General features: G+C 39.9%; 2 protein-coding genes across 2 annotated transcripts; one reads left to right on the top strand and one right to left on the bottom strand.

Annotated features, from left to right (window-relative positions):
• Nucleotides 1-199: 199 nt before the first annotated feature.
• On the top strand, nt 200-8,885 carry LOC113585687. Its single transcript, XM_027023345.2, has 7 exons — nt 200-563; nt 836-983; nt 1,197-1,452; nt 2,529-3,832; nt 7,719-7,785; nt 7,976-8,045; nt 8,876-8,885. Exons 1-7 carry the CDS (start codon nt 313-315, stop codon nt 8,883-8,885), a joined length of 2,106 nt encoding a protein of 701 aa, XP_026879146.2. The 5' UTR covers nt 200-312.
• Nucleotides 8,886-10,047: 1,162 nt separating this feature from the next.
• si:ch211-264f5.2 (uncharacterized protein LOC570749 homolog) lies at nt 10,048-13,894 on the bottom strand. Its single transcript, XM_027023361.2, has 7 exons — nt 13,792-13,894; nt 12,349-12,663; nt 11,495-11,824; nt 10,868-11,068; nt 10,702-10,744; nt 10,443-10,537; nt 10,048-10,253 (listed from the first exon to the last, which is right to left on the bottom strand). Exons 1-7 carry the CDS (start codon nt 13,835-13,837, stop codon nt 10,162-10,164), a joined length of 1,122 nt encoding a protein of 373 aa, XP_026879162.2. The 5' UTR covers nt 13,838-13,894; the 3' UTR covers nt 10,048-10,161.
• Between the last annotated feature and the right edge of the window lie 1,437 nt (nt 13,895-15,331).

A 15,331-nucleotide genomic window follows, 5' to 3' on the forward strand; every position in this document is an offset into this window, starting at 1 on the left:
TTTTGGCTGCATGCTTTCCCAAGAAGGATTTTTTTTCCCAATTTCGTTGACACTTTCTTTTTTTTTTAATAGCAAACGTTCGTTGTCGGTACAAAAATTAACCCCACACAGGTGCCGCGTGTGCCACAGTACAGCAGGTGGCGATATGCGTAATACTTCGTGTTTGTAACTCAAAAGCACCGCAAAGAAGGATGTGCTTTCGAAGGATGGCGGTTTTTCCTCGCGCTTGTTAATGTTTTGTACTTACAAGTAAATCGAAATCTCTGTTTTACTACGGAATTGCAACGATAGTTAAGTAGCCTGCGCAGAAATATGACTTCGGGGACACTTCGAAGTTACAGAATTCGTGTCGGCGATGAGTTCCCCACTTTTGAGGAGGCGGAGAGGGCAGTCTACAATCTGGCCCGCGCCGAAGGCAGCGCTTTCTGGAGAAGGGACAGCCGGACCGTACGAGCTGCGTCCAAAAGAGTGAAAACTCCGATCAACCCACTGCTGAGATTTTACCAGGTCACCTGGGCCTGCCTTAAAGGCGGGCGAAAGGACCGGGCCAATTTACATTCGAGGTGAGTCAGTCATAACGCAATGGGCCCGAGTGTGGCGCTCGGGGTGTGATGTTTCTATGTCTGTGTGTTTGTATAATTACAGCACGCACAATGAACTAATGTTCACGCATTTAGATGGAGTGATTAAATAGCTAAACAACCAAATACATAAAGCTTTGATGATAGTTATCAACGCACACCTCGTTTATGGTCAGCGTATGAACGCATGGTGGCGTTCATAGTCTTTGCCTGAGTAATTAGTTGATGTTGAATTGATTTGTTGTATTTTAAAGAATTTTTAGCAACTGCACAGCGAAGATTAGGGTCAGCGCAAGTCGCGATGGTCAGAAGCTGGTTGTGGTGAAAGCCGATCTAGAGCACAATCATCTACCTGATATACCGGATGCGCACAAGTCTCGAACTACAGCTCACTGTGACCAGGTGACATTTGTTGTTGGTTTTTTTTTCCTCCTGTCATGAGTCAGGACTGCTTTCCCCTGTGAATTCCACATATCCGACGGTTTTCTTTGCAATGCTGAGAGGTTGATAGTGGTGCTTGAAACCTTTCTGCATTGGTCCAGTTTTTTTTTTTTTTTTTAACATGTAAACAGGATTCAGTTCATTTTCTTGTTATTCTTTTTGATTGTTTATAAGGAAGGTTCAGAGCAGCAAAGCCTGTTTGGGCAGGAGCAGCACGGAGTGCTGAAGAGAAAACAGCAGGCCACGAGGAGAAGAGAGCAGCCGCCTAGCAGAGCTGAGCAGACTGAGAAGGGCCCGATCCTTCCAGAGCAGAGTGTGAAACAGGTGGGGCTCTCTGATAGCCCCAACCTGAATGGGGTTGGGCTTTCTCCGAGTCCAACCTGGGACTATAATCTGGATGGAATGTTGACTGAGATTAAGAATGACACAGGTACAAATATTCCATTAATATTTAGTTTCTAATCAGAACATATCAACATTAAGGGTCGAGCACTATCATTGTAAATCAGATTACAGAGTATTCTAAATCTCCCTACACCATACTGTAATCTGACCCAAACATATGTTACAGCCAGTGAGGGGCTATTTAATCTTTTTAAGTAGATGTGGTGGTCTGGGAAAGATAGGTGAGTAATTTCTTCTTGAAGAAAGACAATAATAATAATGATGATAATGGTGGGCACCTGACCAAAGCCTTTAACCCTCAATTGCTCAATTTGTATTCAGTCATAACTGAGTATGCTTTGGATAAATGCGTCAGCAAATGAAGTTAAGAAGTGAAGCTGGAATTACAAAGAAAGAAAGCACTGTGACAATAAATTTGACATTACTGTCTGCATAGCTTGGTGCAGCATTGACATCTTGAGACCTTTTCTCATGCGCATAATGTTAGTTTCTTCAGATTGTGTTCTCTCGTCCCTGATTCAGATAGATTGGCTGGATCAATATAAATTGACCTGTGTTTTCATATACAGAAATCCTATTCTGAAGTGGATTTTTTTGTAATTTTTTTCTGTTTAATCCCTTGATAAGTAGGAGGGGATAGAATCGTGTTTCAGGGAAAGTAGGGGTGTTGACACCCTGTCCTCTGTGGTTGCATTGCCCGTGCAGCCAGAGAAAGAGCATTTCTGTTTTCTACAGTAATGTTTGTAGTTTACTACATAAAAAGCTGTAAAATAACTACTGACAATTCTAGACAAATACTGACAAATTCTAGAAGGACAATATTAAATAAAAGGAGCATAACTGAAAACCAGCAAAAGAGAGGAGTGAGCTGAGGCAGGAAATATGGATGCCTTGAAATATAAAATATGCGTTGCAGATTGTGCAGATTTTCCCCATTCAAAAAAACTTACCAGTATCTTTGAAAGTTCAAAATGTTGAGTGTAAAGTGTGCTGTTTAGTTTTCCAGTTCACGTTGGCAGTGATTGCTGATGCACTATTAAATTTAATAAATTAGCCAGAGGTGAATCCAGATGAGTGATGTAGTTCCTGCTTGTTTTTCAGACAACATCGTGGAGGTGCTAGTTGATGAGGGCCGTGAGCTGAGTGGAATATATTACCAAGACAAACTCATGCAGAAACACTTTGAGCTCTTTCCTGAGCTCCTCCTGGTGGATGCTACCTTCACCCTGGCCAGTCTGAGTATGACAGTGTATGTGCAGTTTGCTGTGGATGGTAATGGGGAGAGTGAGATTGTCTCTGTGTTTGTGGTCAACGAGGATGCAGAGACTGTTTCTGCCATGCTGGACATATTCAAACACTACAACCCTGCATGGGAAAGGACCCAGAGCATTTTGACAGACCGGGGCTCCACAGATAGGGAGGTCTACAAATGCTGCTTACCCAGAGCCTGCATTCAGTCCTGCCCCCTACACACTTTTCTGTCAATGGAGCGGGAAATTAACCCTGAGAGAATGAAAGTGAAGCTGAAACAGAGACAACATTGCCTGGAGCACATGCGCAAGATGTTGTACTCTAGTTCTGTGGAGGAGTACGAAGAAAATGTGGAGAGTTTCTACCAGACTGGAGTCAAACCAGCTATCAGTTACTTCAATCGCATGTGGAATCCAGTGAGGGAGGACTGGGTGGTGGGTCTGAACGAATCTTGCCTGTTTAAGCAGGGCTGCACAGAGTGGCTGGCGGCCGTGCATTACAAACTCAGCCGGATTGCCTGCAATTTCTCTGACCTGAAGAGCTTCTTCCTCGAGCTGAAGCAGCTCAGCCAGACTCTTCGGCTTGGCCGTGAGAAGCACCTGGTCAAAGCCATGCTGAACACTTTGTCCTTGTCCTCTTCCTCAGAACCCGTCACCGCCGAGGCGAAGTACTCAAAGATGCTGACTCCCTACGCACACCAGCTGGTTCTGAAGCAGCTTTTGCAGATAAGCAATGAGGGAGTACCCGATGTAGAGACAGAGGGAGGAGCAGCCGCTGTTCTCTCTGGCTGCGGGCCAGTTCGGGTCACGGCCACGACGTGCACCTGCCCGTTTGCCGCGCTCAACAGGTTGCCATGCCGGCATGTGTTTGCGTTCAGGGCAAATCGTGGGCTGGATCTGTTCTCAGAGGACGGGGTGGCAGCGAGGTGGTGTCTCAAACATTACTGCAGGAAACTCCTGCAGGAGGATATGGAGGCACTTGATCCATCAAGCACTGATCCGAAACATGGCTTTACTGAGAGCTTGCTGCAGAGACTGGTAAGGCTGACTGCAGCGCCCTCTACTGAAGTCTATGAAGAGCGCATCGAAATACTTGGGAAGCTGGCCAGCCTTTGGAAGCAAGGAAAGCATGCTTCGGTTATTGAGCTAGTTGAGGTCAGATTATAAAATGCATGCTATAATGTAAAGAGACTCTCATGCTAACAAGGACACTGCTGACTCAGCCAGAGGTTTTTGTTTTTGTTTTTTATGCCTGAGAAGTTTCTGTAGGCGGGGAGGTGTTGCATTTAGGGCCTGGCAGTATATTTTGGCAAGACCTCTTGATATAGCACTGGTGTTTGCTCAAAATCACTGGTACCAGCAGTAACACTTGGCTTAGTGCAAACTGAACGTCATTAGCAGTGTATTTGGTCATTGTGCAGAAGTTCTACCTCAGTAACAGTATTCTCTGTGAGCAGGGTTTCCTTTAGAAATCAGGAGAACTATAGGAAATACCTCTTCACCCTGCAGTATTTCTTACCTTTATGATCAACCAGCTGAAGTATTTATCCTTTAAAATACTACTTACATTTCATGTTGTAAGATTTTAGATGGTTAATTTGAAAATGTTGCATGAAAAATTATATAAAAGTCCTGGCAGAATTTCTGAAGGCCAAGCAGTCAGCCACAGTGCTGCAGTGTTGTAATACTTGGAGGATATTGCATTATTGCTGCATTACTTTATTATTGTATATAACTAGATGCTAGATTTGTTTTTTCTTAAATATTTCAATGTTTAATATTCAGCTAATTCATATCATTTACAGTGCACATTTACTCATGGGTAGATTGCCTGTATGACACATGGAAATTGTTAGAAACTGGTCATATTTACATGTTTTGCACTAGCGCCATTGTGCTACACTATGAGGCTTTTATTTTGCTTTTACTTCTAATGAGCATACTAGATGTAAACAATTGATACATTTAATGAAAAATGCTCACATCATCCAGTGGGGGGAGACATGCAATTCAATACTTCAGAATCCCTCTTAAAAAGCTTCCCACAGTGAGGATATACCTGCTCACAATAAGTAATATGGGAATACTGGTCATTCCCTTTTAGTTTGAAGCATTGATTGAATCTTTGTTTCTTTGTATTAGCTGCTTTAACAATAATTATATCCACCAAAACTACAACTGCATTGTACCCTGTATCCTTGTGACTATTGTCTGTTAGTGCTATTTGTAGTTTAAAGTACTCTGTTTCTAATGCGTACCTATTACTATAGTCATAGTCTATAACCTTCTCAAATCAAAGCTTTAAAGAGTAAATTTAGTTGAAGATGCATGTGTCCTGATTCTCAAGAGCAGCGTGTGCTAAAAAGTGCTCTCTGCTGCCAGGAACGACTGCAATTTCCAAGATGTATGGTACAGCTTCTGGGAAGCCTGGTTAAAGAATAATTTGTTCCATCACTGTAGTACAGTAGACATTTTCTCAGACGTCAAGACCTCATAAGCATTTGGAACGTCCAAGTGCATTTTGTAACAACTAACAGATCAAAATTTGCTTGCCTTGCTCCATGCATGTTTCTGCGTCATGAGAGCAATGTGAGGACAATCTATGATGTGCTCTTATCTGAGGGTTAGGAGAGGTCACTATGCTCCACCAGCCACATTTCCCAGCACAGTCCGTGGCTGGGTGCCACTGTTGCTTACGTGGCTATGCAAGAAAGACGAAGGCATTTCCTCACATAACCTTACAGTGCCATTTTGATCTTGGTGAATGGTTTTTGGGCTGTACTTGCTGACCACGCTGCACCACAGTGAAATGCACTGCATGGACAGAAACTGCTCATTTAATCCCCCACATTGTTCATGTAGGCACAGCAGATTGCGAGGCTGATGGCTGGGATGAATCCACAAATTATGGGAACTTTCCCAGTAAATCAAAAGTAACAGACATGGCGGTTTTCTCTGGCTCAGAGATGGCAGTGCCTGGGAGTTTCTGCCCTGTCACTGAGCTTATCGCCTGCTAAGCACATTAGTGAATTGCTGTATTCGTGCCTTTAATGCAGATTTAGTTTGTTCTGATGATAAGTTTGTGTGCTTCCAAACCTTTTTTTTCCCCCCTCTGAATTCCTCATGGTTTATGGCATAAATGGCTTTCAAAATGTGATGTCCTATTTTAATTCAAGCAGTTGAGTCTGCTTTGTTGGTATGAATGTCACATGAACATTTCTGTGTAGTGGTTAGAAGTGATTGTCCCATGACTCTAAACTTGTTTTAGTTCATGTTTTATGTGTATAACACTGTGCCTTTGCCAGAATGTTCAACCTTCTTTTCATCTGTCCACAGAATGCTGTAATGCTGTGGAACGTACAGGTTGTCTTTGGCAAACTTAAGACAGTCAGCAGTGTTACAGAGCAGTGCTTTCGACCTTGGTGTCCACACATGAGCCACATTCTGTTCAGTGTTTTCCTTAATGTCCCCTCCTGATTATGACATTTGTTTGGGCATTCTGCTACATGTCTTTGTGCTTTTAAGGAGAGTAGTGGCCATGCTAAATCTTCTCTTGTAAACTGTTTTCTTGTCTGGGAACCAGTAGGCACCCAAATCTTTAGAAATCCTATTATCGCCATTTCCTGTGTGGTTATGGGTACAAATATATTTTGATCAGATTTTGTTTGGTTGTTCATTTTTTTGTTCATCATGATGTACTTGCAACTAATTGGGCAATGTTGTCACCAGTCAGCAATAATAAATAATAATAAAAATATCCTTAGGTTTGTCTTATTCAGTCAGGTAAGTTTACAGTTGGGGAGTTAATGTAATCTGAACATTAGGTATTATTTACCATAAAAACCAAAATAAAGTGTCTACCTCTGTGTAACTATTTAGGAATTTATGATTAAATGGTCACAAAATATAACTGATATCACTGATGCAAAACACACAGAACAAAGTGTAGGGTTATATCAGAAGTAAACAAGATATGGGGTAATACTTTGTGTACTCCTTATGTAACCTCTTGCTTAGCCCTGATGCCAGATCCTGCAGCATTCCAGAACAGTTGATTCTAATGCCTGTGCTTGATATAATCATCACTGCTTAAAAAGGGCTTGTTGATTTAGCCTGCACAGCTTTAGAAAGAATAAATATAACCCTTACTAATACCCCTCATTGAAATATTGTGCATATATTTGTTACTGTTTTAGATAGACTAGATATAACTACCTATAGTAGAAAACCTGTAAATACAACCTTCACAGCTGTAGATACAACTCTCACTGTGGTAAAAAGGCTGTAGTTAAAATAACTATTGTACACAGACTGTAGAAACTGTTTATATTCTAACTGCAGTAGAAAGATTGGATATAACCCTTGCTGTTATATACAAACTAGATTTGGCCCTAACTGCAGTAGGAAGACTGCTTCTTGGCATGTCTGATCTAACCTGTCAGACCTGCAAAAGAGGTGCTTGAGTTCCATTCTCTGATCATTGTTTCACTGTGGTTTAACCCTGAATTAAGATGGGTGTCTACAATTACATAAAACAAAATTCACCTGCAAATTAAGGAAATGCACCATATTTTGCTATACCTTTTTGTTGATGGTCCCCTATAGATGATTTGTAAATTATTAGTTTATCTTTAGCAATCACCTGCCTACTCAAATGCAAATGAAATGTGAAATATTCTATTAAATCTAACAAATACAAATGGACAGAGGCAAAAACAACCACCTGATTGCCTTCCTGGGTCATGAAAATCCTTGAAAGGATTAAAACATACCTAGACCCTTTGCATCTTGGTTATCAGGTAATAGGTGTGGATGATGCCAAATAATTTTTACTGGAAAAATGTGTAAGTGATTAGTCAAGCTGTTGTTTGATTTTTTTTTTAGCTTTTAACCCTAATCCTCCCTCATTTTTTGAGCATGTGAATGTTATTAACTTAGATCACCAATTGGATTAAAAGATTACAGTTTTTTTAGCCTTTAGGCCACAGAGTAAAGAGTTAATGGGAGATTATTCCTTTCTTTTCCACTCTCTGGCACGCAGGTCTCCAGACGTACCTCAGCATGCTTGGCTGACATTACGTCATGGATGACAGCCCACCACATCCCAGGTACTCCCAACCCTTATCAGGACCTCACAGTTTCCTCTGAGAGCTCCCTGGTATCACCACCTGAAGCTGCCCGTAGCCTGGGCATAACTTTGGACAACCAAAGTTGTTCTCAAATCATGTTTCAAATCTAACCCGGTCTTGTAGAGTCCTCCTTTGTAACATACGAAGGATTTGGCCCTTTCCCTCGCAGGAAGCTGCCTGGGTGCTTGTGCAGTCTCTTGTGATGTCAAAGCTAAACAACTGCAACTCGCTACTTGCTGGTCTTCCTCTAAGAGCCATCAAACCTTTACAACTTGTCCAGAATTCAGCAGCACGACTGGTCTTCAATCTTCCGAAGTTCACACGTTACTCCACTGCTGCGTTTCCTTCATTGGCTCCCTGTAGCTGCATGCATCAGATTTAAAACCTTGATGCTTGCCTACAAAGCCAAAAATGGACAAGTCCCTTCATACATGAGGTCAATGGACAAAGCCCGATCCGTGCCTCAAGTACTTCGAACCTCAAGTATGGCTCGGCTTGAAATACCTTGCTTCAGGATTCATGGACGACAAGCATCGAGACTATTTTCTGTCCTGGCTCCAAGATGGTGGAATGAACTCTCGCTTGCTGTCCGGACAGCAGAGTCCCTTGCAGTCTTCAAAAGCAGACTGAAGACCCGTCTATTTGCAGAATATTTAAATAACAACTGACCCTGCTCCTATATTGACTAAACAAATTAGTACTTATTGTGGGATATTGTTTATTATACATAAGTTGTCTAACAAACTCCAGTACATATTGTTTATTGCACTTATCAATGTGTAAGATAGACCTTATGTATTTTGTAGTTCTAGGCTTCAGGATTGATTCCTGTATTTTTACAGTATTCTAGATCATTGGTATATTGGACTCTAACCTGCTGTACTGGCTAGGATGTATACTATGAATAAATGACAAAGCACTTTTGTAAGTCACTCTGGATAAGAGCGTCTGCTAAATGGCATAAATGTAATTGTGAATGAGACTCCGATCAGATTTATACAAATACTGGGCCACCTCAGGGCTGTGCTCTTTCTCTTTTACTTTTTATCCTATATACCACTGTCTGCAGGTATTCATAGTCATACCACTTTTTGATGAAATTTACTGAAGACACAGTCCTTCTGTGGAGAGTCCTTGTGCCATTTTGAACCAGTTCTTTCTGAATTTGTTGAATGCTATAATGGTGCTGAATTAAAACTAAACATTAAAAAAAAGAAAATGATTGTGACTTTCTCTTACCCGTATTAGTGGTGTCATTATTAAAAGACTGCATCAGTACAAGATTCTGGGCACTATTTTAGATTACAGACTGAAGTTCAATAAGAATACAGAAATTACTGTCAAAATGCCATCAAAGGCAATTCTGTTTCAGCAAGTTAAAATCCTTTGGTATAAAGAAAACATTCTAAGCACTTTTTATTATATTTTGGTTGAGTGTCCTTTCATGTTCCTGCAAATGACAGTTTTTTAGCCTTAAAGACAAAAAGTACTTGCAGCAGACTATGAATTCCTTCTCAAAGATTGCTGTGGTACAGTGCACTCCTTGTCTACATACTGTGATCAACAGACACTTAGGAAACCACATAAGACACAGAACAATATTCTTTATACAACAGAGTTTGCTGCTGCTACTTCCTTGAGGTTGATGGCAGTATACTAGCACAAGGCTTGTTTATGTGAGCAGTTACAACGGAGATAAAAGAAGACCATCTGCAAACCATTCTACTTAAGAAAGCCAAGGGCATTCCTCATGACTAGATACTCATTTTGCTTGGTAACGTTGAGTGGCTTTCTTCTGGTCCATGTCTCTGCTTTTATCCCGGATGGATATTGTGAACAAGACTATGTTGTGTACAGTGTAATCGTGTTTGGAATCATGTTCTGAGTCATGTGTCATGTGATTTCATTATGTCTATTTATGTGTGTTTGCGTGTTTGTTTATGTATGTTTGCATACTGTGCCTGCTTGGGCTTGTCACCAATTGCCCTCCAGTGATAAATAAAGCTGTAGTGAATTGAACTGAACTGAATAGAATTGGATAAACAAAAATGAAAAATAGCTGAATAGGAAATGCTACAGCATTGGAGCATTCAAGTCTTGTTTTCTAAGTTGCTGTTATAACAGTAGTGCTTGGTTCCTCATCAAGTTCAAGAATAGAGTTGTTTCTCCACTCATGATCCATCAGATCAACATCATCCTTCACCTATTAAAAATGATTAATTATCATATGTATCTTAGATTTTTTGTTCATAAGCTTGTAATTGTTATTGTATTTAATGTTCATTTACAGTGTAGTGAATGTTTTCTTTTTTGTCTTAAAATAACAAATTGGCTTCCATTCATGTTAAACATAAATCACATGTCCTGTGTTTTGTGTTCATGGGTTTGGTGTTTGCTTACAGTGTGCATGGCTGACTCCATCCTATCTTCAGTCATGTGAGTTCGGCCTGAAAAGTTGCAGGACACATTTCAGACAAGCAAGGTGCACTGTTGTAATGTCTCAAAACATTTAATGGAATGTGCCACACAAATCACTGTGTAAATAAATATGTAACCCATGAAACTCATGAAAATGATACTCTTATTACTGATGTTACTCTGTAATAAAGGCCAGAAGAAGTAGCTGTTTCACTCACTGCACTGCATTTGCTGCCTCCAGACCAGTGCAGCTACTGTAGCTGCTGTGAGCAAAATCCCTCCTGTGACCAGCACACCGAGCCATATATGCAGACTGAAATAAACAGGAACACAGAAGGTGACATCAAGAATAATACATGTCCTTTGACATCTTTTGTTATGGTCAACTAGGAAACATCAGAAGGAACAAAGCTGGATAGCACAGCTTTGGGGGACATTAGCGACAGAGATGCTAAGGCAGGAGATAAAAACACGCACCTGTTTTTGACACTGGGTGCAACAGATGGATGTATTGTCAGTACTGTAATGGTAAAAGTAAATGACATTAATTGTGTGTCGATAACAAAGGAAAACCTGCTGAGTCTGTTATGTTGAGGCTAATCTAACATGGACCTGGTGATGTTGCAGGTTTGCTCAGATTTACCTGCAAGAGGAAAGGTTGACCATGTGGTTAATTTACTTTCAGGTGATCCTGTTGTCGTAGGAGATGTTGGTTTATCTGAGATCAGAGAGGAGGTTGATCTTGGTTCAAATGAAGTCACACGAGCAGATGTTTCTAGTATTTCTGAAGTGAGCAGTGATGTGCTTGCTGAGGGTGTGGGCAGTGATGTCAGCTCAGGAAACACTGAGGATGAAGTGAGAGTAACTGGTTTTCAGTAGATGTAGAAGGGACAGGCACTCTTTTGCTGAATATAAGTGCAGGACGCATGAACAATATTGTTTGCTTGCTCAGGAAAAAAAGTTACTTCAGTACGGATGATTAATTACATACACGAGTTGATGCATGATGGTTGTTTTAGATTAGTATTTAGAGATGAAGATTAGAATTAGGAAAAAAAGTTAAGATTAAGACTAGAATTATTTAGGATTAATATAGTTAGTGGTTGGATTTACTTGGGAATATGAATCATTAATGTATGCTATTTCATATAGAGTTATATGGTTGGTGGATGGTATAGTGTGCAGGACTGATTAGGTTTGGTTAGACCTAGGCTGTTGGATCTAGTGTTAGGTTCAGAGACTTGTTGCATGGCACTGGGCCACCCCCCACCTGTGCAGTTTGGAGTAGTGGGAGCTGCAGTAACATTGAGATGGACAGGGACCTGTATTCCTGCTGCCATGCACCAGTACCAGCCAGCGTCTTCTCTCTGAAGACCCACCAGTGTCACAGTGAAGCAGCCACGGCCTGCATCACTGAGGTGGAGCTGTGCATGCTGGGATGGGTGCATGCCATGCTCTGATTGGCAGGAGTGCAGGTCTCCACTTCTGCACCACTTCTTCTCAGTGTCCTTCAGCTTGTCACTATAGAAACAGTCTATGCTCACATTTCCTCCTTCTGGGCCAGATACTGTACCGTTATTCACCCATAGGTCCGGAGTATCTGCGAGCAATAACACAAGAATCATGGTTTATTGGCTTTTTTGTCACACCAATGGATAATTCATAATGTTTGATGTTTGTAAAGTGTTATTAATTTTGCATATCATAAGAAATGACTAAATAGTTAATATTCATATTAGAAAATAATATTTAGAGGAATCACAGCTTGAACAGGATCAGGGCCTTCATCTATCAGCACATTGAACACATCTTCCATTCAAAACATTTATCCAACATTTCCATCCAGTACATACAATTTGCAACCAGTATATTAAATTGGGGTAAATAGTGCGCTCTTAGTACAGGTAGAGACTGTGTCAACATTTTCTATTTAACAAGTTTACTTAGAAATAATGAAAATTAATTTCCAGTCTCATCAAACTATTCCATCCTCATTTAAAAACAGGAGGGCATTTTTTTCTTTAAGCCTGATAAAGTGTAGAAATCTTGTGCCTGTTTTTACATTCATTCTGAACGTGTGATTATGTTTACTTAAAAAACCCAACAGGATTCTAGTTTATTCACCTTTGGTCACCAACAGCTCCAGGGAAGTCCTGACATCTGCCTTCATGAAACCTCCAATCTTTATAGCACACCAGTAGCGTCCTGCATCTCTGCTCTGGAGGTTCGATATCGTGAGAGTGACTACCAGCTCTGCGGGGCTGTCTGTGATGCTTAACCTGCCTTGGGAGTCCCTTACAGCTACACATGTGTGCCAGAGTTTACCTCTGCACCAGAACTTGACATGTTCCCTGAACATCCTGTGGTAGTGGCACGGGATAGTGATGGAGCTGCTGCTCCTGGCAGTCATCTTGTCCACTGTCCATAGACCAAAGCTCCCTGCCAGAAATGTGGTGACAGGGCTGAGTGGTTTTACATCTGTAAGTGTAGCGCTGATACTTTCTCCATACAAGATCTCATTTGTGGTAAGGTGTTGTAATGTGGGAAACACAAATTTAAAAACACTCTTTTGCAATAACAGAGCAACTGGTTCACTTCAAAAAGTAGTTTCACATCAAATCAACTAGGTGAAATAGGTAGTACATTTTAATTATACTTTTTAATTATTGTGAATAAGATTTGTTTGGTGTGTGATCATTGCATTACCAAAAGGACTGAATTATGGAAGAAATTCCATAATACTTTTTTATTCAAAGTATTAAAATATTATATTCTGATATATATACACCAATATGCAGTAAGACTAATCATACTTTATAATTAATCTCACACACACAAATCTTTTTTTTTTTTTAATCATAGTACATGAGTGTATAGCTCGTATTTTTACTCATGTCATATTTAAATTGTACACAATGTATTATTTATAAAGATGTGGTTGAGGACACTTTCAGTGTCTGAGATGGGACCAGTCAGGTCAAATCAGACAATGGAAGGATATTACCAAGTATATTAGGTAAAACATGTATAACAATGGTTGTTCTTTTTATTCATGGGAACATAATAAACTATTGGATGTTCACCTATTAAAGGAGTGTTGCCAGGAAGAATTGCCAGAACTTCTCCACAATGGAGAAATGAAGGTAATTTGGTTTCACTCTGAACAGTATCTTGCCTCTGGAGAGAGAATTTCCCCCACACTTGTATATCCTTTATAAGGTAGCTTTGACAAAATCACCCTGGACATATTCTATCAACAATAATGATAACTTCATCTAGTCAAAATTCTCAGTGTCTAAAATCCCCTAAAAATCAACTGAAGCCTGAAGTCTACAATGATGCGCTTGGATGTCTTTGTACAACTCTGGTCACATACTTCACCTCTGAGACACGCTAACAGCTGATACAAATAATAAGCCTAATAATTGGCTGATATATATAATGTAATTTTAAATAGACAGCAGGCATCATATATTAACCACCATGACCAACTTAAGACTTTTTAAAGCACTGCACCATTATCTTACTGTGTCTCAATGATCCTTCCCTATGAAGTGTGAGACCTACCTGGTATTCCAAGAAGTACAAGGACTGGGACCAGCTGTAGAGTCATGACTGTCTTCTCCGGGTTTCACCAAAGTGTTTGGCTAGTGTTGCTGGTGAACAATATGATTCGGACAAACGTCTATACTACTTTTTTAGACCAACTAGTTATCTCTTTTTGTATGTGTTGAAGAGCTGAAATAAAAGGTTGCCTTGTTTGATTTCTGTGAGTGTAGATCTGTTTGACAAATGCACAATATGTGTGCCTTTTGATATGTGTAGCTCCGTACTAAACTCTCACTTCCCCAAAGCACGCTGTACAATTTCAACACACATGAAGAGAAAAAAAAAAAACACTTTTCTTCATTTTTCCTCTTCTATGTCAAATCTTCTATGAGACTGGACTTTCCAGTGCAAATAAACAGAAGATGAGTCATATTCAGTTATATCTTGCCCAATCACAAAGTTAATCCATCTTTCTACTATTTGGACTTAAGACACAAGGCAGTCATACTGCTATATGTAATTACTGAACTAATGTAAGCATTACTACATGGAGCTGTGCCTGTATGGGAAGGGCTAGAGGGTGTTTTTATGTTTTATCACCAGACTTAATGAAATGTCAACCCACAATTCTGTCTGCTCATCTGAGCCTGTCTGGGTTCATGCACTCCCTGAGCATCTCGACCAGAACCTCCTCTCTTCCTCTGTAAGGGCATCTTTTCACCAAACAGCAAGCCAACGATCGGTTTGATCTAATTATTTCAGCATCAGACAGCAGTGTTTCATTTGTTTTTTCTTTGGTAACATGCTATAACAATAGGATTGTTAGTGACTGTTAATTACATTATTGTATAACAATACTGTATATTTATAAATAAAATTTACTTTGTAAATGGACTGGCACAGGATGATGCTCCTATCAAAGCTGACTTGAACAGCCAATTTATAGTCACACACAAAGAATGCCTGGAGCAGTTTACAAGAGCCAGTAAAATAAAATATAACAGAGGGTGGTTTCTGAGCATCTGAGTGCATAGAAAATTAAAAAACCTCCAGAACTGTACTTTTGGTCAAGTACTACCTGATATTCTTAACCATTTACAAATAAAGGTTCAGAAATTCTTATATAAAGTCTTCATTATCCATAAACTAAAATACAGCACATAATATAAAGTTCAAATTCAAGTTCAAAGTTCAAAGAGGTTTTATTGTCATTTCAGCTATATACAAGTACACAAAAAAATGAGACAATGTTCCTCTAGGACCATGGTGCAGCACAAAACAGTGCAACAGACAACATGCTACACAAGTGCAAACAGTACAATATAGTGCAAAAATTTCATTAAATAAACATTAAATAAACAATAATAAATACAGGACAGGACAAATACAAAATGAGTAGACAGTGCAATTATGTAGTCCAGTACACAGTACTGGGCATATGTAAAGTGAGTTGTGCATAAGGATTATTATTACACTATATTTATTATCAATTGTTTACAAACTTTTTGTAACATTTAAGGGTGAAAGAGGATGCGGGCACGTCAAACAAAGACATACG

This window comes from Electrophorus electricus, chromosome 8 (genome assembly GCF_013358815.1).
Source record: "Electrophorus electricus isolate fEleEle1 chromosome 8, fEleEle1.pri, whole genome shotgun sequence".
Classification (NCBI taxonomy): Eukaryota; Metazoa; Chordata; class Actinopteri; order Gymnotiformes; family Gymnotidae; genus Electrophorus; species Electrophorus electricus.